This window comes from Mastigoproctus giganteus, chromosome 1 (genome assembly GCF_048544385.1).
Source record: "Mastigoproctus giganteus isolate SK-2022 chromosome 1, ASM4854438v1, whole genome shotgun sequence".
NCBI classification, from domain to species: Eukaryota; Metazoa; Arthropoda; class Arachnida; order Uropygi; family Thelyphonidae; genus Mastigoproctus; species Mastigoproctus giganteus.
In genome coordinates, this window is record NC_143575.1 from 92198891 (window position 1) to 92224428 (window position 25538).

The following is a 25538-nucleotide window of genomic DNA, read 5'->3' on the forward strand; positions in this document are numbered from 1 at the left end:
ACCTATATATTCTGTAGATATGCATACCGTTTCTGCACTTATGTTTTCATAGTGTTTAGACAACAATGTCTTCTGATGACTGATGATCAAAAAAATGAAGCATGTCCTAACTCCATAACTTAAATCACAGCATATTTTTCCATTGAAATAACTGGTGTAAACAAATGACACATTCCAATGAGATAATGTCAGTTTATTTTTACCATCTCTTCCCAGTAGTGTATATAACAAAAAGGCAGAGGTGGCCAAATGCAACTGGCCCAAAGGATTCCAGACACCTTCTAACTTTATATTCAATAGGATGGGACCTATCAGTAAGATTTTGTCGTGAATCATTCTACTCCAAGAAAAGCAATATCAATAACAGTATTCAGCTAGCTTATGATATGGTGACAAGGGTAAGCTTTAAATGTGGTGATCCCAATCTGGTTCACTGGCTGTATTGTGAAATTGTTTGGTGGCAAAAACACAACCAAAACATTGTTAATTAATGAGATCTTCCAACTTAACTAGATATCCAGATACATTTCCCAATATGAGCACAACTTCATTCACATATTTTTTCACAGAGAAATCTGTAAAGCATGAAGATATATGACAATTAAGTCATCATCATCATTCAGGGTTTTAATTTTCAATCCACATTCTTAACAATATCTCTATCACATCCATAATCTGGTTTCTTCCTTTCATAATTCTAGTAACACTTGATGGTACCACACTATACACACATTCTTCAAATTTGTCAGCATTCATACAAATTTCCATAACTGCGATTTATGAGAAGTTAGTGCTTGACCGATATTTGTCACAAATTTACCCAACATCCAATAGTTTTAACATTTTTAATTTTCATGATTGAAGATAATTGCTGTTGATAATTTTTTCACTATTGTACATGTAACTATACTTGCTGGCTATTTTCTGTACTATTTTTTCTGGCTATTTTCTATTTTTTGTAAATAAAATCCCGCAGGATTTTATTTACAACTTTTTTTTCAAGTTTTAAGGCAAATTAGCATATATGCATGAAGTGCCTATTCTCTATACCAGCAGTTCCCAAACTGTGCACCATGGTGCCCCAGGATGCCACAGCAAAACTCATAGGGGCCCAGCAGGATATTTTAACTTTTCGATAGAAACACAGGGGAACTCGACACTTGTTGGCCACTGCATGAACTACTAGCTCTAGGTAGTTCATGGTTTCAACATTATCACAGATTCAACATTACTTATTAAGTTGTTTGGACCTAACTACTTAATAAATGGAACTGTTAGGTATTTATTTTGGCCTAGGGGTGCCGTGAAATAAATTACTGAGCCACTAAGGGCGCCGTGAACCGAGAAAGTTTGGGAACTTCTGCTATATACCATATACATCTGTCGATCTGCATGTAATAACTCAACTTTAGTGAATGGATTTTCATAAAATTTTATATTTGACTTTTTTACAAAGCTTGATCAAGCAATCCCAGATTTTATTAAAAATGGACCAATAGAAATCCAGCAATTATTATTTCTTTATCAGTCTATCTGTATGTAAGAGCTCAATTCCTAGCAGACAGATTTTTTAAGAAATTTTATATTTAGCTCTTTGATAAAAATTGCTCATACCATCCTAAATTTCTTCAAAAGTGAACCAACAAAATCAGGCAATAATTATTTCTTTGTCCATCCATACACATATAATAACTTGACTCTGAGTAAATGTATTTTCATGAAATTTTATATTTGGAATGGAATGAGTTAAGCTACTGACATGAAATGTGGTACAAAGACTCCTAAGAATATTTTAATTAAAGTCTTGAAATGGATGGAATTTCTATTCAAATCATCTTGAAGTGTGTGTGTGTGTGCGCGTGCATGCGTGTGTGTGTGTGTGTACATGCGTGCGTGCGTGCGTGCGTGCGTGTGCTCATTGGGATATGAAGTTGGAATTGAGCCTAAATAAATCACACATTAAAACTTCCTATACTGTACTGAAGAAGTCTTTACTAAAGATCCCACATAATCAGTAGCTGTAAATAAGAGTAGTATCCAATAAAGTATTACAAGGGCTAAGAACTATGATGTATAAAATGAACAAAAATCTCCTGACTTGTCTTTTAACCACAAAGTTGAGTATGACAATTAAAGGAAATAAAAATAATAAATGAACACAGTTCAGAATTTGAAGTGTTCATGAACATCTTACTGTCACGCAATTTTTTTTTTTTTTTTTGTTAATTTTTATAAATTTATATATCTGTTTATTTTCCTACATGTAAATTTTTATATATAGAGTACTTTCTTTGGTTGGCAACTCCGTAGCCAGGTGGGAAGGAGCAGCAGTGCATAGCACACGCTTCTTGATTAGACCGGGGTTCGAGCCTGTCACCACCAAATATGGAGGATGTGGAAAGGTCAGGGAATGACTACCGCATATCACAGAGCAATATGGCCTTAGTTGCTAATGCTCCTAAGAAAAAAAAAAACCAAAAAACTTTCTTTGGACAAAATCCCCCCCCCCCCCAACTATTTGGAAATTCTTTAATGTAAATGTGTGAGACATTTGCAAGCATGTTCAATTACCTCCAGTTTTATAATATTGGAAGTAGTTAAACATGCTTAGGAATGCACCAATATATTCAGAAATTTAAAAAATATATTTAAAAATCAGGGTGGGAGATTTTATTGAAAAAAAGTTAAAAGAAAAGGCAATAAATAGAAATAAGGGGAGGGATATGAATCCTCTGTTGTAGAAAAGAATATAAATTTATAAAAATTAAATTTGGTTTTTTACCTATGGGATTAAAATAATAACAAGAGAACTGTCAGTAGATAGGGTGGGATTGCTAAGTTCATCTGACTGGCTAATTGGGATAAATCACTGTCGTATAAACAAACATAACATCATAAATTAATACATATAAGTTGACAGGGGATAGGAAAGTTATATAACATAACTCGGAGATAATATTGAATACCGAAATACATATATACAGTGTTACAATTGCATTGGGATATAGGTTTAGGGTTATATTTTGTATTGGAATTTTATTGAACTTGGATAGAAATCATGACTCAGACCACAGCAGCAAAGCAAAAGGCTCAAACTAGTGGAAGTAGTAGAAGTAACATGTGATGCAAGAAAGCAAGTGTATGAGCTTATGCAGCATCAGCCAAAAAAAATCACACCATTCCCTCCAAATGCCTGTCCAGTTCCTTGTTAAATTTATTCAACCTATCAACTTCCACAACGACAGATGGAAGTTTGTTCCAGCAATTAACCACCCCTGGCTAAAGGCAAATTTCCACACATCTATTCTACCTCTGTCCTTTCTTAATTTGAATTTATGCCCTCTTAGGTTCGTAATCTGAACAAGTGGAAGGATCCCATCAGAATTCAGCGTGCTCAACCCATTCAAGGCCTTATACACCTCAATCAGATCACCGCGCAGGTGCCTAGTCTCCAGCCACTGCAATTTGCAGAACTTAAGCCTCTCTTGGTAAGAGGATCCCTTCATTCCCCTCACCAATCTTGTTGCCCTTCTCTGTACACGCTCAAGTATATCTACATCCTTCCTAAAATGAGGCCTCCAGACCTGATCACAGTACTCAAGGCATGGCCTGACCATTGCCTTATACAGAGGGACAATCACCTCCTTCTCCCTGCTAGCAAAATTCCTATATATCATTGACAAAACCCCATGACCTTCCCTGGCAGCCTGTCTGCATTGCTCAGAAAACTTCATATCTGACTGCACAATTACTCCCAGGTCTTTTTCATTTTCTACCACCTTAAGTGTAGTACCACGCAGTTGGTATGTTTCTCTGGGGTTACTTCTACCCATATGCAGTACATTGCTTTTGTCAAGGTTAAACTTCAGTTGCCACTTCTTAGCCCATCTGCCCAAATTATCTAGATCCTGTTGCAGTAGCACACTACCATTACTGTCATTAACAACCCTGCCAACCTTTGTATCATCTGCAAACTTCGACATTAAGCCTGATATACCTTCATCAATATCATTGATAAATATATAAAACAACAGTAGACCCAACACCGAACCCTGTGGGACTCTGCTAATAACATTAGTCCATGAAGAGCAGCACCCATTGATTACCACCCTCTGTCTTCTCCCACTTAACCATCCTTTTATCCATTGTAGCAACTTACCCTTAATACCATTCTGCTCCAATTTGTACAATAGTCTTCCATGTGCAACAGTGTCAAAAGCTTTCCTGAAATCCAAATATATGATATCAAAATTATTTTTTGCATCCAGTTCCTTTGTAACCACATCATAATACCCTATCAAATTTGTCAGACAAGACTTTCCCTTAACAAACCCATGCTGTGTCTGAATTATTGCTGCAGTCTTGTCTAGATGATCCTGCAATGCATCTTTAACCAGTGACTCCATTATTTTACCCGGAACACAAGTTAAACTAACTGGTATGTAATTACTCGTGTCACCCTTCGATCCCCCTTTGTGAATTGGGGATACATTTGCACATCTCCAGTCCGTGGGAACCTCCCCTGAGTCCAATGATGCTCTCATAATTATGGCTAAGGGTTTGCTTAGTTGCGTTGCCATCTCCTTTAATATAACTGGATAGATCCCATCCACCCCAGGTGCCTTTCTTATGTTTAACTTCAACAATTTCTCCTCCACTTTGCTCTCAGTTATTACAATATCATTAAGTATCCTGCTACAATTTGATAACCTTCTGCCATCTTCAAACCTTAATAATTCCTCATGTGTGAATGTAGATGCAAAATACTCATTCAGTTTGTTTGCTATCTGAGCAGGATCATCAACAGTCGAACCATCAATGTCAAGTGGACCAATGAGATTCATCCCCTTCCTTTTAGAGTTTATATAAGTAAAGAAATCCTTGCTGTTTTTCTTAGCACTTTTTGCCAAGAATTTCTCGTAATCTGCCTTCGCCTGCCTAACCACCTTTGTGACCTGATTACAGACTAGCTTATATCTGCCATAGGCTTCTGAGTAGCTTGATAATTTATATGCATCCCATGCATTTTTCTTCTCTGTTACGAGTCTCATTAGTTCATTAGATAACCATTTTGGCCTAAACCTTGAAGAATATTTCTTAATAGGTATGAAACTTTTAGTAGCTTCCACGATTAATTCCTTGAATGCTTCCCACTTAGAATTTACTGTTGGTAACATCGTCAGTTGATTCCACTGTACAGAATTTAAAAACTGTCGGAGACCACTGTAGTCACCCTTATGGAAGAAAAAGCCCTTTTCCTTTACCCCTGATGGTAATTAAATCTTTAAGTAAATCCCACATCAGTACACTGTGATCACTGCCACCTAGTGGTTCCTTTATCTGCAAATTCTTAATACACAAATGATCACTGCTGATAACCAGATCAAGAGTATTACTCTCTCTAGTTGCCTCTTGAACATGCTGCTGCAGAACTGAGCCACAGAAGTGCTGTGGCTCAGGGCAGAACTGAGGGGGAAGTGGTTGTCCTCTGAATCACAGTCTATTGAAATGCACTGCTTGTTTGATGTTTGTGGAGCAATCAGGTATGAGACATGATATTGCCAAGGGGAATATCTTTGTGCATGCATAAGGAGTGCGAGGAAATCAGGCGCCAAGTCAGCATTGTTATGGGCTTATATGAGAGCTTGAAGGACAGGGTGGATGCCCTCGAAGGATTTAAACTGAGGGGGCCCATCAAGCTCTCAGCTGCCCACATCAATGCCAGAGCTTGCACTTGAACATCACACAACACAGAGGAGGCAACCCCCAAGGCAGAATGTGCTGTTCCCAAAGGAACTAGTTGTTGTAGGTGACTCTATTGTCAGGGAAATGGGGAACATATTATGCAAAAAGGATAGATGGAACAGGACCAGGGTATGTTTGCCAGGAGCAAAGGTTTATGATGTTGTAGGGCAGATATCATCCTTTAAGGGCACAAAGGGTGATACTGTTGTACACATTGGCACTAATGATATTAAGAGTAGGAGACCGGCAGAATTACTTAACAAGTACAAGACAATGCTGAAAAAAAGCCGTGAGTTAGGGTAAATTTGAAAATAGGAGGGAGTATAGATGAGAGCCTTGTCGATCAATTCGGCTCTGGAGGGATTGTGCAAGGCTCAAGTGGATAGGATAGAATTTTTCTCAACCTAGAATTTTTCTCAACCTAGAATTTTTCTCAGCCTAGTCTGTGCTTGTTAACAGTAGAGACTGCTTCTACAGAGATGGGATACACTTAAATAGAAAGGGTGCATGAATTTTGCTGATGCTATCGAGGCAGAGTTAGGTGGGTCAGAAAACTGCTAGCTTGGGGGGATACAGGGACTAATAGATTAACAGTAGCCGCTGACAGAGGTAAAAGTGATTCTTGCCCTACTTCTATTGAAATGCAATCGAGTAGCAGCCTGGAAAGCAAGGCAATATGAAATTCCAGGACTGATGGGTTGTTGTTATTTGGTTTTTAGGAGCATTAGCAACTAAGGCCAAAAGATAGGTAAAACTATGAATTTTGAATTTTTATTAATGGAATACATTATATGGCTTTTATTTATTTTTTTATCAACATATACACACACAGAATAAACAAATGCACAGCCACGTAGCATCGGCCTTTTTTACTTGCCCCTACAAGTACTTTTTAATAATAAATCCTTAGTAGTATCCAGTTGTTCCAATCAAACAGCAGGAAATAACAAATTACTTTCCATATAAAACAATAACCAATAAAGAGAGTGACTGAATAACAAAAACACTGAATACTGTATGGATGTTATTAATTTTACACCATGGTTCAGGCTGTTAGATCTCTCTCTCTTCCAAATATGTTTGCTACGTTCAATTTTGTCTGCTTACACAAAGACTATTATGATTTTAAATACATATATACAGAGATAATAATACATAAATATAAAAACCAGAGACTTACCCTAATCCTTGATGGTCTTATTCTGAATTGTTTAAATCCCCATTCATGCATTCCAGTATTCCCTTTAAGGAAAAAAAAAAGTGTTCAGAATATTAACTCAAGATAATTAGAAGAGTAAGTATTTGAATATAAGATAATTAACATTAACAACCAAACTGTAAATCAGCAGTAAGTATCATATTCATTATCACACAATCTTAAGATGGTAAAGGTTAAATGGTAATATATGAGCACTGCTTCGATAGAATAACGTAATGAGTAGAGTACCACAGGGGAACAGTGTTGGGGCCCATACTGTTTATAGTATTTATTAATGATAATGATACCGATGATACTGATGTAGGAATTCATCATCTTCCTTCAAGTGTTTTTAAGACAGAATTTACAGTGCAAGCAGTGGCTGGTTTAATCAATGTAACATTTACAATGGCTTCACAAAATACAGTGCTGACAGGATCTATTCAATTAGTATTAGAAAGATTATAGATCATCAACAACAAAAAAAAAAAAAAAAAATACAGATTCTTCTGTAATCCCCATTAATGATTTTTATAATCTTTCCATAAATTTATTTTTGTTCTAATAATCAATTACTCTCTGGATTAAACAAATTTTCATACAACTCTCCTGCAACCATCCTTTTGTCAATTTAATTTTATATCCTCTTAAGTGTCTGAGAAAAAGCAAGAATGGCATCAGCATTTACTTTAATCAATCAATTTAAAGCCTTAAATCAACACCAATTTAAAGCCCAATGGCCAAAATTATTGGATATTTTCAGGCAACTCCTACATAAATAGATCCACTTTTTTTCAATAAAAATAAGTTTCAAATCCAAGTTAATAAAAGTGAAATTAACAAGGAGAATTTTCTCTGTGAGCAAATGTGTGACAGCAAACATTTAACATGGTATGTATAAATGAAGTCAAATTTGAGATGGTCCGCATTGAATCATAATGTGGGCATGATCTAACGTTAATGCCATCAGTCAGCAAAGACAATGAGTTGTGCCATTGTCCTATTTTTTAATGAAATATGAAATGTGTAAACTTGAAGTTGAACTATCTTTGTGTAGAACTGAAAAGAACCACAATATCTGTTATATTTCTCAATGTCATTCATTTTGTTAATACCCTGATTTTCAAAAAATAAAAATAAAAACTTCATAAAAATAATAATGTGAAATTTTCAATAATTAAATTTAAATTTAATTGTCCTAACTTTTTTATTGTCTAATTTTTTAAAGTGAAATAGTTTTTTTTAAAGTGAAATAGAGAAAGCCAACTGAAGCAGTTGAAAGTAATACAACCAAAGACAATAGGGGCAGTTTAAGAAGTGGAAATACAAAAACAAAGTAAAAACCCGAAATTCAGAAAATATGATCCACTGTATTTATCCACTATATTGTGGTAAATAAGTAGATCTAAGGTTCTAATCATTTACAATAGCAAACTTTTTAAGTTTTAGCTAAGGATTGTTATTTCAATTAGACTATAACTAATATGAAACTCTATGAACATAATGGTATATCATAATATATATGATATAAATTTGAGTGTAATATGTATTATTGAATTTAGGTATGTATCAGTTAAGTATAGCATTCTCAAGTTTAATTTAAATGAAAACCTTGCCTCAGCCTAGAGCAGCAAAGCAATGGTCTCAAAGCAGCAGAAGTGCTATGGATCAGGGGAGAATTGAATGGGACAGTACTACAAATCATGGCCTTACAAAATGTGCTACTTGTGCATTGTTTGCAGGTTATCTGGAATGGGATGTGTGTGTGTGTGTGTGTGTGTGTGTGTGTGTGTGTGTGTGTGTGTGTGTGTGTGTGTGTGTGTGTGTGTGTGTGGTGAAATAGTGTAAGTATTGGTGTGAATTCAGTGTTCTGATGGGCATTTATGAGAGCTTGAAGAACAGTGTGGATGCCTTTGAATAAATTAAAATAGGGGATCCATCATGCTCTCAGCTGTCCAAATCAATGCCAGAGCCCTCACTTGCATCAGGCAACACAGTGGCAATCCCCAAGGGAATGCGTTTGTGATGTTAACCTGAGACTAAATATATAAATTAATATAACAGAAGTCTTCCTTCAGATCCGTATTAATATACTGATCTGAAGGATGAGCACACAGAATTCTGTTTTACAAGGAATTATTTAGAAAGGCAAGATTTCTACATTCTGGATGTTGCATATGTACCCAACAACAAAATAGAAAACAAAAAGAATTCAAATTTCAAAGGATTGTGTTAGAATTGAGACTCAGAACTGTGAGTTGTGTTAGGGTTTCAGAACACCAAAAATACTTTTCGTGTTCTGAACATCTGGCTGAGCAAAGAATGCAAGGAGCAATTAACCATAGATACTGCGGTTATGGAGCAAGCCTACAAGAAGCGCTGCAACATATAGCCTACGTCGATTACCACAAGGCCCTCAACTCAGTGCCTCATAACTGGCTAATAGAGGCGCTAAACATCAACAAAGTCAATCCAATAGTGACACACTTCCTAGGAGAAATGATAGCGAAAACATCACAACCAGGCCAATCCCCATCAGGAGAGGAACATTTCAGGGAGATGCCCTGAGCCCATTCTGGTTCTGTCTAGCACTTAACCCGCTATCTACCATGCTCAACAGTAGCAAATATGGATATAACCTCAAAGAAGGAAGGAAGAACCTGTACACCCTCATCCACCTGATGTACATGGATGACATCAAGCTCTACGCAGAAACCAAGAATCACCTTCAGCAACTACTCCAGATCACCAAAGAATTCAGCAATTATATTAGGATGGAATTTGGTGTAGACAAATGCAAGACCGACGGATTGCATCAGAGAAAATTAGTCAACCGAAACTACCAGCTGCAGAGTGGTAAAGAGATCGAAGTCATGGCAGAGGGAGAGGCCTACAAATACTTGTGGATGATGCAGGCTCAGCAGTTACAGCACAAGGAAATTAAGTCCTGCCTGACCAAAAAATACCATCAGAGATTCAGAAGCTTGCTGAATGGAGGGAACACAGTTAAAGCCATAAAAACCTATGCAGTTCCAGTGCTAACATACTCCTTCGGGGTCATAGATTGGACTAACATCGAGCTGAAGGATATCATGAGAAAGACAAGGGCAATGATGACCAAGAGCTGCCAGCCCCACCTGAAATCTGCCGTGGAGAGACTGACAATTGCCTGGAAAGAAGAAGGAAGGGGCCTGATAGATCTCATCGAAAAACAGAAGACAGTGATAGTTAACCTGAAGGATTACTTCCAGAAACACACAACAGCACTCCAGCAGGCCATAAGGAAGACAGACAAGCGGTATACCCCACTCAACCTAAGTGAGGAGTCACCCCCCCCAACCAGGAGGCACAAACAAAGCTAGAAAGATGGGCAGAGAAGACACTGCAATGATCTCCATCAAGATCACACAGATAATATTGCTTCCAATGCATGGCTCATGAGCGGGAAACTCTTCCCCAAGACTGACCGATTCATGCTCACCATCCAAGACAAGGTAATGAACACCAGAAACTATAGAAAATACATCGTCAAGGAGCCCGAATTGTTTGATGACACATGTTGACGATGCCATTTGGCCTCAGAAACGATCCAGGTCACACCTTGAGTAGTCAGGGTGTGAAATGGTCAGGCCACATCTTGAGTACTGTGTACAGGTCTGGAGGCCTCATTTTAAGTGGGTTATAGAGTTTCTAGAATAAGTACAGAGAAGGGCAACAAGATTGGTGAGAGGAACAAAGGGGGTGCTCTACAAAGAGAGGCTTCTTAAGTTCTGCAAGTTACAGCATCTGGAGACTAGGAACCTGCGAGGTGATCTGATTGAGGTGTATAAGGCCTTGAATGGTTTGAGCAGGTTCCATGCTAATGGGATACTTCTGCTTGCTCAGATTAAAAACCTGAAGGGGCATAGATTCAAATTGAGGAAAGACAGTTGTAGAATAAATGTGCGGAAGTTTGCCTTTAGCCAGGGGGTAGTTGATTGCTGGAACAGACTTCTATCTGTTGTTGTGGACGTTGATAGCTTAAATAAATTAAAACTGAACTAGACAAACATTTTGAGTGATTGGATGGGTGAAATGGGAAGGGGTTTTTTTTATTTTTCTTATTTTTTTTTGGTGATACTATATAAGCTTGATTTCTTGCATCATATGCCTCAACTAACCCTAATGCTATTATGTACACCTTTTGGCATCTCTCATATTGTGCACTTATACTTCTTAACTGGGTTGGCATGATTGCAACACCGAGTACCTACCCACCCATCGATGATAGGCCAATAAGTCTTGAAACAGTGCCATCTGGGTAGTGGTATCCATAATCAAGTGGTTATGGAGATTAGGCAAGTTAAGGTGGATTAAGAGAATTCTTTGACTAAGAACTTAAAGAAAAGTAGCAGAATTCTTTATTTATGGTAACACAAAAATGAAAGAGATGAACCACATTAGCTCACTATGCAGAAAGGAATACAAGAATTATACCAAGTTATAATTGGGTGTTGAATGATTTTATAATAACTGAGAAGTGAAAGATATACTTAGTACCTAGCCTTCTGTTGTGATCAGATTAATCTACCTTTTCACATATTACTTATACAATACATCACATTTAATAAAGATTTATTTATTTAGACTGGTGAAGTTAAAAGTAAACAAGGCACATAAAGGCTGATGGATTCTATCTAATTATATTAAAAGAAGCAACAAAAGAGGTAAACAAACCTTTGGCCATAATTATTAGAGCACCTCTGAATTCATGGAAAGTACCCATAGACTGGAGATGTGAAAACATTTCTCCTATTCACAAGGGGAAGGGGAAGGGGAAAATAAAAGGACAACATGTGTGTAATCACAGACTTGTAAGCGTGACTTCTGTTCAGGAAATAATAATGGATAAAGAAATAATACAGGATCATCTTGACAGGAATGCAGTTATATAGGAATTACAACATAGGATTTGTTAAGGAGAAGTCTCACCAATCTGATTGACCTATGACAGTAAAAAAGGAACTGCATGCAAAAATAATTTTGAAATCATATACTTCTACTTATCATTTCAGTAAAGCTATTGACACCGTTCCACATGAAAAAATGCTTTGCAAATTGGAGCAGTATAGCTTTATTCCTAGCAGAAGGTAACCTACTGCTATGGATGAAGGGATGGTTGGGTGGGAGAAAACAAAGGATTGTTATCAATGGGCACAGCTCTTTTTGGACTAACATTATTAGTGGAATCTCTCAGGATTCAATGCTGAACCTCTTGCTGTTTTCAGTATTTTATTAATGGTATTCATAAAGGTATATGAGGCTTAATATCTAAGTTTGCAGATGATTTTGCAGGGAGTTAATGGCATGAATCAAGGCATACATATTATTGCAACATGACCTAAAATAATCAGGCAATTGGATGAGAAGTGGCAATTGAGATTTTACACTGATAAATGCAAGGTAATGCACATATAGTGGCAGTAATTTCAAATTAATTAACTAACTGGTGATCACTGAAGTTAGTATCCAACATAAAATAAGGGAGTAACTGGACAGTACAACATGAAGTTCTCTGAGCAGTGAAGACAGGTTACAAGAACAGTGTATGAGGTTCTGCCGATGATTTGAAGAAATTGTGCCAGCACATACAGGATGATGATTATCCTGTTATACAGGGTGTGTTTCAAAAATGATGGTCAATAATTTAAGAGTGAAAAATACAAACTAAAATAAAAAAAAGTCCCAGTGAACATCAGGCCGCAAATGAACCATTTTGGAGATAATGCACATTTTCTGTTAAGATCCACAACTGACTATGGGATCACTCTGGGAGGGTGGTTTGTGCTGAGACCTTGTACATGCTGGATATGGTAGGAGTACAGTAATTGGCGATGTAAAATTTGCCACACTGACTCTTGCAGAGCAACCCTCCTTGTCGAAATTCCTGGATTTTGTTCTATTCATTCTAACATCCTTTCCTCAACATCAGGTGTTATGCTTCTGTGCCTACCTGCTCATACTCCATGTGCGAAGTGCCCATGTTCTCTAAGGCATTGATGTACCCTGATGAATGTGCCCTTTTGGTCCACATTGTACTTGCCATATTAAAATGGCCTGTTTGTCCTTTTGGTCTACATTGTACTCGCCATATTAAAATGGCCTGTTTGTCCTTTTGGTCCACATTGTACTCACCACATTCTGATTCTGCACTCTTATTGAAGACATAATGTCTGTGTGGCATTATGTCTTCAATAACCTAACAATGTCCAGTTAGGTCCTTTTGATGACCTAACCAGTACTTCAAATATTCAGGAATTAATTAGACTACAATTCAGTAATTATTTCCAAGCCCTTATAACTTCCTGCTTTAGTTTCTTCCACACTTTAAAAATGAAATTTTACTGTTTACCTGGTATCAAATGACTGCATACAGGCAGAAAGAGTTCTTCTCCCCCCCCCACCCCCAATTCTAAGTCAATTTGTCAATTCTTACTACTTCTCAGTGATGAGGTGTCAGTAAGTACCAAAACATATATATGGGGAGGGGATGCAGATCCAAGAGGAGTTGTGATCCCCAAAAGTCCAAGAAAATTGTAAATAATACTGTGTGTTTTAGAATGTTAAGTTGCATGGTAACTGTTCCTATTATACATACAGTACTTTACAAAGGCTGGCTAATAATTCAAGCTAAATTCAAGCTTAATTTTCAATTACAAAGTATCATTGTTATATCCCCTCTTCCACAAAAACAGTCTAATGGGGAGTGGCAGAAAGTTTACTGTATTATTGAACAACACTCACCATGTCATAGAATGACTGATTTGGCATTCCTGCACTTATAAGAATGTCAAGAACATGAGACTTATGCCTATGGTATAAACTGTTTAAAGTTGAGACAACAGTATTTTAGTGTAATTTATTTTGGGGTTTTATATACAATAACATTACAGAACATAAACAAACAACATCATGACTGACTCAGTTATATGTAGTAGTAAAACCAGAAATTTTGTTTGGGGGAAGCTCATATGTTTCACACTGATAGCTTTCACAAGCATCATCCCATGACATTATAATTATACAATATAAAACAAAATGTTTCTGGAGAGAAAGGCTTTATTCTGCTCAGCCCACCCCTATGGGTGAGTCTATGGTTATAGGTAATAGGTATTGTTTGTAAATGAGATACACAAATATTTAATCAAGTGATATATAAATAGATGTAGAAGTTATTACTGCTTCTAAAAAACAAGTGAAAAGTTTGTTTTTTTTTTCAATTTTTTAAAAAATTTCTGATAATAATTTTACTCTATGCCAGGAAATCAAATCAAAATAAGAATTTTTGCAAAACTTTAAAATTTCATTTATTCAACAGGGTTTGTCACTCATTGGAAATTGAATACAGGAATCCATACCCATTTGGGAAATTCACTTGAGAAATGGCTAATTTCTCATCCTCTAAAAATGCCCATTGAGCTTCTAGACTAAACAGATATATAGAACTTGGTATTGCTACCCTGTGCAATCCAGAGAGTACAAAAGGGAAAGAATCAGAAAAAAACAAACAAACATACAATACATTCTCTTCAGATGATTGGATGGTGTTAAAACTGATTTCTGTGTATCTGTATCATTTCTTGTTAACTTTTAAATAATTAACCATTTAATATCTCTCTGCAAATCCATGCAAATACTTACCACATGTATGTTTTGTCTTAGTTTCGGTAAAGTACCTGTACAGGACATGGGGATGCTTCCGCTGAAACAAAAAAAATATGGAAGTACACTAGTTATGGGAAGAGATTAATCCTAAAACTGAAATATCAACAAGGAATCCTTTGCAAAGTCCTTCACTGCATGTAAAAAATTAAATTTAGAAAGTCTTCAAGTTTATTAGATACTATCAAAAGAGTCATTAGCAGGAATATTCAGTATTAGGGAAAAATATAAATTTTTAGAAATTATTGTGCTCTTTCCACATTATTATTTTATTTTATTTTTTTATTTTGTACTACATAAACAGAAAAGACATGCCTTTGGAATATATAAATAAAAACAATTTTATATAAAATAACATGAGTTTCTAATCTGTTTGTTTTTCTAATTTAGAATTCTATACAATTACAATACACAATACACTTAAAAATGGTTTCCCTAATTAGTATTGAAAAGAACAGCATCTCAATACTGTCATTAAATTAATAATCCTTATAAAATTAATAATTTCCTTTGGTATATAATAGGTAATCAAGGAAAGCCACTTCAGTTTTGAATGCATATATTTTTCGGTGTATTCCACTCAGTGGCATAGACAAGACAGTGTCAGCAGGTACACTGTACCCTCTGATGCTGAAATCTGGTATTGTGGTGCATTTTTAGAAAAGTAATACCGTAATATAAGAAGAAGAATCTTTATTGCAACAAACAGATGATGATTTACAATAGCGTAGTTGAAACTACCTGTCAGGGCACAATGGCCAGGGGTTAACAATTTACTATAAAAACAAGGTTGCCTGATTATAACAGAAGCATAAAATAAAATAATAGGAAAATTAAATAAAGTACTAGAAAAAGAAATTAATTGAGTGCACTATATACAGAACACCTTAAGTAAATGTACATACTATTAGTTAGTTAGTTAGTTACAAAATAATGTACATTCAGTGTCGTAACTAGAAAAAGTGGGTCCCAATGCAAAGTTTACTGTGGACCCCCCTGAAAATATTTGTTTTGGTAAAAATAAAAAAATCCTTTAAAACAAAACCTTAAAAATTGTCCTGGAAGCAGCAGCTATGAAAAAAATTATTGTTTGTAGACTGTAACTTTTATCATAAATATAACTAAAAAACAACATTTTTACTCAATCAATTTTTTTTTTTGGGCAGGAGGGCAGTGGGCCCCTTTTGGTTGTGGGCCCCAATTCACTGCATTGGCATAGTTACACCACTGTGTACATTACATAAGAATATATACTGAATTGCATAATTCAATACACTGACATTGACTTGAACTGAGTTAAGAGTTTACATTGCTCATGACAGGTTATAATATTGGTGGCCTTGGCCATCTGTCACTCAGTATTATTTTTCTGTATTTTTGATCCCTACTAAACTTGTTGAAGTTGACATCTAAATCTTAGATGCGTGATAACATCTGCTGAGAAAGAAACTGGTCCGAGAGGTGAAGTCATGTTTGAAGAGGGCATAGCTATGGAGTTGCTTGCAGATGTGCCACCAGGATCCTCCATGCACAGTTGTCCCAGAAGGAGGGAGGAGGAGATAAGGCCAGTCATGAGCTTGACGGTTGTATCGAGTCTCCTTTCATCATTGTTAACTTTTATAACTAAAATTCATTGTTCTTTATAATTAAATTACATGCATCGTACAATGTCATTAACAATGTTTAAATCCATTGTATAACATACAATGTATGCAATGATCACGAGGTGTTAAGCGGCATGGCAACTGCAGGCAATACAAGTAGCTGGTGACAAATGAACATTCTCAATTGTGTTTTGTTTTGTTTTTTTTGATGTGTCTTGTATAGTGTCACAATATTAAAAAAGATGTTACTAAGGTAAGTATATAATTTAATAGTTACTTTAAATAGTAAACTCAGAGCCCAATTAAGGTTTCACACAAAAAAAAAAGATCATAATGAAAAATCAATTAGGAAAATAAATGAAATGTTTTTTGAATGTGTTCTTTTAGTCATGAAAAAAATGATTATGAAAGCAATAACAAAAAATACATACAACACAATATCTTTTTGATATTTTTTTCATTGTTTAGGTAAAGCTCACATAGAGTATAATGAAAATGAAGGCAGCTAAAAAGAAGAGAACTTGAGATCTTTTCCAGTTTTCTGGAAAAGTTCTCAAGTATGAAAAAAAGGCATAAAAAATTTAAATAACTTTTTATTTAAAACTTTTTGACTTTTGTATATCTACTGTTTTTTTTTTGTAATATTTTACTTGTGTATCATTTTTCAGTTTATTTTGCTTCACTCGTTTATTTTCATAATTATAGAGGTATTGCTTATATTTTATACATACACGGTGATTCACTACCAGTGTGACAAACTTGCAGGAGGTGTAGGGGGCACAAAGATGAATTGGAATCACATAGCATTGCAGGGTCCGAAATTCCTTTGTCATGCGGTAGAGGACGTTGAACGGGAGGTCGCGTGAACAGCGATCCCGCTGGATGTCAGCATTTGCGAACCATTTCTGTTGAAGAAACCAAGTAGCAAAAGTCCTTCGGAATGGATAATCCGCAGGCTCCAATGATTGGATGCATTGCAGATGGTATGAACTCATTTGGTTTGTTGACAGTATCCTCCATACAGTGGATTGGGAAACACACAATCGTTGGCCTATCGCTCGAGTACTCATATTCTGATTGCCTTCTGCAAGACGTAGAACATTCTCCTCATTGTCTGGCATCCTCGTCGTTCGCTCTCAATTCATGGTACCTCTCGTGAAACAACCAGTCTCACATAACCTTCTGTGCAGACGTGCGAAAATCATATGATGAGGAGCACGCCTGTGCGGGAAACGTTCCTGGTACAAGCGCAGAGCAGGGCGCCCATTACAGTCCGCAGCTCCATACACAAGTGCATGTCAGCCAGTTCAACGTTTGAATACTCGTCCATCCTACTGCCTCGGGAACCAGTTCGCAAATGCTGACTTCCAGCGGGATCGCTGTTCACGCGACCTCCTGTTCAACGTCCTCTACTGCATGACGAAGGAATTTCGGACCCTGCAATGCTATGTGATTCCGATTCGTCTTTGTGCCCCCTACACCTCCTGCAAGTTTGTCGCACTGGTAGTGAATCACCCTGTATATGGTATCAGAAGTATGTAATGAATAAAAAAACTTAAACTAACTTACTAAACTAGGGTTGAATTTGAAAGTGTCTGCAATTCTGCCCAGACACGATAGGAGGGAGTATATGATGAGAGCCCTGTCGATCAATTCGGCCCTGGAAAGATTGTGCAAGGCTCAAGGGGTAGAATTTTTTTCAGCCTGGTCTGTACTTGTTAACAGGAGAGATTGCTTCTACAGGGATGGGATACACTTAAATAGAAAGGGTGCAAGAATGTTTGCTGATGCTATCGAGGCAGTGTTAGGTGGGTCGGAAAACTGCTAGATTGGGGGGGATACAAGGACTAATAGATTAACAGTAGCCACTGGCAGAGGTGAAAGTGATTCTTGCACTGCTTCTATTGGAATGAGCAGCAGCCTGGAAAATAAGATGCAGGATACATCAGAGACTGCTGGGAATCTTTGGGTACAAGTACACACATGGGTTGTGTTACGGTAGCTAAGAAAAAGAACAGGTACATGTATACTTGCGTGTACACCAATGCTAGGAGTTTAGTAAATAAATTTGATGAATTTGAGGTATTGCTCAAAACATCAAAGTCAGATATTGTTGGGATTTCAGAGACGTGGTGTCACACAGATATAAGGAATGCAGAACTGGAATTTGGGGAGTACAATGTCTACAGAAAGGATAGACAGGATAGGAAGGGAGGAGGGGTTATGCTATTAGTTAAGAAATACATAAAATCCAAGGAAGTGAAGCCAGTCAACATCGCTGGACAGTGCAGTGTCGAGTCAGTTTGGCGTGACATAAGCATTGGGAGATCAAAATTGAGAGTAGTAGTGTGCTATAGACCTAATGACTCTGATGAGTATAATAAGAAACTGTACAGGGAAATACAGTGGGCCAGTAAATCAGAGAGTCTTATAATGGAGGATTTTAATTTCCCAGATATTGACTGGAATTTGGGGGCTGGTCACTCACACACTAGCAAGGCTTTTGTGGATTTATTGGATGATTGTTTTCTACATCAGCATGTTCGGGAGGCAACTAGAGGGAGTAATACTCTTGATTTGATTATCAGTAGTGATTCTTCATGCATTAAGAATCTGCACATAAATGAACCACTAGGTGGCAGTGATCACAGTGTGCTGAAGTGGGATTTACTCAAAGAGGTAACTACCATTAGGGGTAAAGGGAAGGGTTATTGCTTTCGTAAAGGCGACTACAATGGACTGAGACAGTATTTAAATTCTATACAGTGGGACCAACTGATGATGTTACCAACAGCAAATTCAAAATGGGAAGCATTCAAAGAACTTATCTTGGAAGCTACTAGGCTTTACATACCAACTAAGAAATATTGTTCAAGGTTTAGGCCTAAATGGATGTCAGATGAACTAATGAGACATATGGCAGAGAAGAAAAATGCATGGGATACATACTATTATTATTATTATTATTAATAATAGCCATATGGTGCAAGGAAGACTGAGGCTTATGCTGCACCGGCCAAAAAAAAAATTCCCTATTACCCTGAGAGAGAGAGAGAGAGAGAGAGAGAGAGAAGTAGAAGGAAATCACCAACAATGAGAAGAATGATGATATCCAGCTCAAGACCCTGGGTGTGCCAAGCCCATACTCACCAGATGTGAGCCCCTGACACAGAAGCCTATGATAGATACAAGTTGATCTGTAACCATGTTACAAAGGAGGTTAGGCAGGTGAAGGCAGATTACGAGATATCTTTGGCAAGGGATGCAAAGAAAAACAGCAAAGAGTTCTTTACTTATGTAAACTCTAGAAGGAAGGGGAAGAATCAGATTGGTCCACTTGATATCGATGGCTCAACTGTTGATGATCCTGCTCAGGTAGCTAACAAACTAAATGAATATTTTGCATCGACATTCACACATGAGGAGTTATTCAGCGAGGGGAATGCCAGAGGTGTATTCAACTCTGGCAGTAAACTAGAAAACCTTGTAATAACTGAGAGTAAAGTGGAGGAGAAATTGTTGAAGATAAACACAAGAAAGGCATCTGGGGTGGATGGAATCTATCCAGTTATATTAAAGGAGGCAGCAAAGGAATTAAGCAAACCCTTAGCCATAATTATGAGAGCTTCCTTGGACTCAGGGGAGGTACCCATGGACTGGAGATGTGCAAATGTGACCCCAATTCACAAGGGAGGATCAAAGGCTGACACAAGTAATTATAGACCTGTGAGTTTAACTTCTGTTCCAGGAAAATTAATGGAGGCACTGGTTAAAGAAGCACTGCAGGATCATCTGGACAAGACTTCAGTTATAGATCATCTGGACAAGACTTCAGTTATAGCTTCAGTTATAGCTCTTGCCTGACCAATTTGATTGGATACTATGATGCAGTCACAAAAGAACTGGATGCAGGGAATAACTTTGATATTATATACTTGGATCTTAGAAAGGCTTTTGATACTGTTGCACATGGAAGACTGCTGCACAAATTGGAGCAGTGTGGCATTGGAGGCAAATTGCTGCTATGGATCAAGGGGTGGTTGAGGGGGAGAAGACAGAGAGTGGTAATCAATGGACACTGCTCATCGTGGACTAATGTTATTAGTGGAGTCCCTCAGGGTTCAGTATTGGGTCCATTATTGTTTTCTGTATTTATAAATGACATTGATGATGGTAAATCAAGCTTAATGTCCAAGTTTGCTGACGATACGAAGGTTGGCAGGCTTGTCAAGGACACTACTGACACTATGCTGCTGCAACAGGATCTGTAAAGGTTGAACAGATGGGCTGAGAGGTGGCAAATGAAATTTAACATTGACAAATGTAAAGTACTACATATGGGAAACAGCAACCCCAGAGCAACGTATCAACTCTGTGGTACTACACTGACAGTGGTAGAGAATTAAAAGGACCTGGGGGTGGTTGTGCAGGCAGATATGAAGTTCTCTGAGCAGTGCAGATGGGCTGCAAGAGTAGCTCATGGTGTATTGTCAATGATATATAGGAATTTTTCTAGCAGGGATAAGGAGGTGATTATTCCGTTGTATAAGGCAATGGTCAGACCACACCTAGAGTACTGTATACAGGCCTGGAGGCCTCATTTCAAGAAGGATGTAGAGCTGCTGGAACAAGTACAGAGAAGGGCAACAAGAGTAGTGAATGGAACAAAGGGGTGCTCTTACGAAGAAAGGCTTAAATTTTGCAAATTACAGTGTCTAGAGACTAGGCACCAGCGAAGTTTGTTTGTTATTTGATTTTTAGGAGCATTAGCAACTAAGGCCATATTGTTTTGGGATATGCGGTGGTCATTCCCTGACCTTTCCGCATCCTCCGTATTTGGTGGTGACGGGCTCGAACCCCGGTCTAATCAAGAAGCATTTGCTACGCCGTGCTGCTCCTTCCCACCTGGCTACGGAGGCACCCACCACCAGCGAGGTGATCTGATAGAGGTGTATAAAGCCTTGAATGGTTTGAGCATGCTCAATGCTGATGGGATTCTCCCTCTTGCTCAGAATAATCACCTGAGAGGGCATAAATTCAAACTGAGGAAAGACAGATGTAGTATAGACGTGCGGAAATTTGCCTTTAGCCAGCGGGTGGTTGGTTGGTGGAACAGACTTCCATCCCTTGTCGTGGAAGTTGATAGCCTAAATAAGTTTAAGGCTTGTATTTGTGAAGTGGAAGTGGTTATTTATTTATTTTTTATTTATTTATTTATTTTATTTTATTTATTTATATTTTTTTTTGGCTGATGCTGCATAAGCTTGCTTTCTTGCATCAAATGCCTCTACTAATGCTAATGCTAATATTAATAAAATAATAAAAGCACATGGTTTTTGATGTTTGTGCACTAAAAGCTGCTTTTACTCAGTTTTTTTTTTTTTTCTGATTTCAGAAATGGTATTTTTTTTTTCCATTGCTGTTTTTCCACAAATCACTTAAGTTGATCTCATGAGTTGTATTATTGAATGTATTAAATTACATTGGTTGGCACCAATTTCTTCCATGAAATAATTTGGACAGATTCTCATAGGAAATATATTCAAAAATTCTGTTATCTGCTTAAAAGATTCTCATCACCCTCAGTTTTCAAATATCATAAATTAATGACTAAAAACCATGACCTATTGTTAAAGCTTCATTTCCTAAATTTCGCATTTAGTGTTTCACCCGGAAACTTGGGAGTCGTCTTCAATGAACTTGGTGAAAGGTTTCACCAAGATATTTCTACAATGGAAAAAAGATACCAGGGAAAATGGAGTCCAAATATGTTGGAATCTTGTACGGGAGACACCAATGGATCATTATAAAAGCCAAAAAATTATAAAATAAGTGTTCTGTAATCAGATAAACATTTTTGTAAATAGAATAAGGTGAACAGACCCATTGTTCAATATTATTATTGTATGTAACATTTATGTGACAAGTAATATAATATGGACTGTTTAATTATATGGCTCAGAGACATAGACATTGGAAAGAGAGGAGATTAAACAGCTAGAAGCATTTGAGATGTGGGTGGGGAAAAGAGTAGAAAGGGTGAGGTGGGTGGACAGGGTGAGTAATAAGGAAGTTTTAAGGAAAGTAGGTGAAGAGAAAACGTTAGTAAAAGAACTAAGAAGAAGACAAAAGAATTTTATAGGACATGTACACCTATACTAGAAGTATAGGTAATAAATTTTATGAGCTTGAAGTGCTGGTCAAGACATCAAAGGCAAATATTGTTGGGATATCAGAGACATGGTGTCACAAAGACATAAGCAGTGTGGAACTGGAATTTGGAGAGTACAATGTGTACAGAAAGGATAGACGGGACAGGAAGGGAGGGGTTATGCTGTTAGTTAAGAAACACATAAAATCTAAGGAAGTGCATCCAATTGATGTTGGTGGACAATGCAATGCTGAGTCTGTTTGGTGTGACATAAGCACTGGGAGAGGGAAAATGAGAGGTGTGTGTTATAGGCCTAATGAATCTGATGAGTATAATGAGCAATTCTTCAGAGAAATAGAGTGGGGCAAGAAAATCAGATTGTCTTATAATGGGGAGATTTTAATTCCCCAGAGATTGACTGGAATTTGTGGGTCGGTCACTCAGACACTAGCAAGGCTTTTGTGGATTTATTGGATGATTGTTTTCTACAGCAGCATGTTCGGGAGGCAAAACTAGAGGGTTGTTTTTAGTTTTAGTTGTTTGGTTTTTAGGAGCATTAGCAACTAAGGCCATATTGCTCCGGGAATATGCGGTGGTCATTCCCTGACCTTTCCGCATCCTCGGTATTTGGTGGTGACGGGCTCGAACCCCGGTCTAATCAAGAAGCGTGTGCTACGCACTGCTGCTCCTTCCCACCTGGCTACGGAGACGCCTTCTAGAGGGAGTAATACTCTTGATCTGATTATCAGTAGTGATTCTGTAGGCATTAAGAATCTGCAGATAAACGAACCACTAGGTGGCAATGATCACAGTGTACTGAAGTGGGATTTACTCAAAGAGGTAACTACCATCAAGGGTAAAGGGAAGGGTTTTTCCTTTCATAAAGATGACTACGGTGGTCTGAGACAGTATTTAAATTATATATGGTGGTACCAACTGATGATGTTACCAACAGCAAATTCAAAATGGGAAGCATTCAAAGAAATAATCTTGAAAGCTACTAGGTTTTTCATACCAACTAAGAAATATTGTTCAAGATTTAGGGCTAAATGGATTTCAGATTAACTAATTAGACATGTGGCAGAGAAGAAAAATGCATAGGATACATACAAATTAACAGGTGACACAGAAGCCTATGATAGATATAAGCTGGTCTGTAACCAAGTCACAAAGGAGGTTAGGCAGGGAAAGGCAGATTACAAGAAATCTTTGGACAAGAAATCTTTGGCAATGGATGCAAAGAATAATAGCAAAGAGTTCTTTACTTATGTAAACTCCAGAAGGAAGGGGATGAACCAGATTGGTCCACATGATATCGATGTTTTAACTGTTTTTGGAACAAAGAGTTGCTGTTATGAAGAAATGCTTAAGTTTTGTAAATTACAGTGTCTGGAGATTAGGCACCTGCGAGGTGATCTCATTGAGGTGTATAAAGCTTTGAATGGTTTGAGCATGCTCAATGCTGATGGGATTCTTCCTCTTGCTCAGAATAATTGCCTTAAAGTAAAAAAGTAAAGTAAAGTGCAGCCATTATCAACCCACTGCAGGATGGAAGCCTCCTCAACAATTCATGCTGAGGGAAATGGACCATAATCTGCCACGCTGGTCCAGTGCGGGTTGGCAGATTGACCGTATTCAGCAGTCAGGGGCTTGAACCCCGGTCTACTCAAAGAGCGTGTGCTACTGCACTCCCGCTCCTGCCCATTCGGCTACGGAGGCCTCTTTAATTGCCTTATAGGGCATAAATTCAAATTGAGGAAAGACCGTTGTAGGATAGACGTACGGAAGTTTGCCTTTGGAACTGATGAGATTAGTGTCAAGCAAAAACATATGCTGATGGAATCTTTCCTCTTGCTCAGACTACACAAATGAGGGAGACACAAATTCAATTCAATCTGCAAAAGGATGATTGCCTGATAAGTGTGGGGAAATTTGCCATCAGTCAGCAGGTGGTCAATTGTAACAAATTCCCATCTGGTGTTTAAATTCACTACTAGTTTGAATAAATTCAATGAAGAACTAGATAAACTGTCTAGGTTTTCAATGAGTTTAGAAGGGATGGACAGATGATGTGAGAAGCATGGTTTTGTGTCCTCCCCCCCTCATTTTGGCTGATGCTATATAAGTTTTCATTCTTCCATCATTTGCCACTAATAATACTAATGTTCAATATGTCCAGTGCATCCAACATTGTTTGCAAACATCAAAATTTACCATTAATGCAGCCAGTATTTCTTCCAAGATTCTCTCCACAATAGCTGTGATTTCCCCATTCAGTTGTTCAATAGTATGTGGTTTATTTCCATAGACACTATCCTTCAGGAATTCCAAAAGGAAATAATCACAGAAATTCCTGTTGACAATAGTTCCCAAGATTTCCTTGATTAATGAATAATCACTTACTCTATCTCTATGTTCGCAATACATTTAAGGCATTCTCACAGATGTATTTCTATCAAATTCAAATTCTGTGTGTGTGTGTGTGTGTGTGTGTGTGTGTGTGTGTGTGTGTGTGTGTGTGTGTGTGTGTGTGTGTGTGTGTGTGTGTGTGTCCATTCATCGGTTGAATGGTTCATACATAAATATATGGTTTTCATTGTCTCTGTGGAATATGTTTTTGAAGCTTATTTTGAATAATGTGTCCATTTGCATATGAAGTGTCTGGAAATCTGCCATATATTATATATGTTTTCAGATAATTGTAGAGATAGATGGCAGAATAAAATAGCTTCAGTGGAAAATACTGCATGTGCAAAAGTGTTGCAGGGGGTGTTAACAGGGTTGCTATTAACATATGTTAATAGCAATTGCCTGATTTGGACTTAAAAAAAAGCCAAAATTAAGTAAATTTTCTGGAACTTTATATGCAGAAGTTGATAATATTCAGTAATGTGATAGATTAGAGCAGTGTTTCTCAAAGCACTCTTTTTGAAAGGGCTAATGTCACATTCTAAAATTAACCCAATTACTGTTCTTACATACAACATAGTAGAGTTCATTTGTAGAAAGAGAAGACAACAAGCAGTAAACAAAGAGCATACTTATCAAATGATTACTTCCCACAGCTGTTTGGTAAAACATTGCTGGGTCACTACATGTAAACAAGGTACACACATAGTGAGCAAAATATGCATATATA

General features: G+C 37.3%; 1 protein-coding gene across 10 annotated transcripts in view; it reads right to left on the reverse strand.

The window, feature by feature from the left end:
• Positions 1–25538, reverse strand: part of LOC150090991 (disintegrin and metalloproteinase domain-containing protein 11-like) — a 1161948-nt gene that overhangs the window by 793679 nt on the left and 342731 nt on the right. For 9 of the 10 annotated variants that reach the window (XR_016546962.1, XR_016546963.1, XM_090373761.1 and 6 more), the window contains 2 exons: positions 14624–14684; positions 6926–6987 (listed from right to left, as the gene is read on the reverse strand). Coding sequence is in view for 8 of the 10 variants with exons in the window: in XM_090373761.1 (XP_090229887.1) it covers positions 6926–6987; positions 14624–14684 (123 nt within the window). In the remaining 2 variants the exon portion in view is untranslated. The remainder of the gene's footprint in view (positions 1–6925; positions 6988–14623; positions 14685–25538) is intronic. The other variant, XM_090373745.1, reaches the window with a different exon arrangement.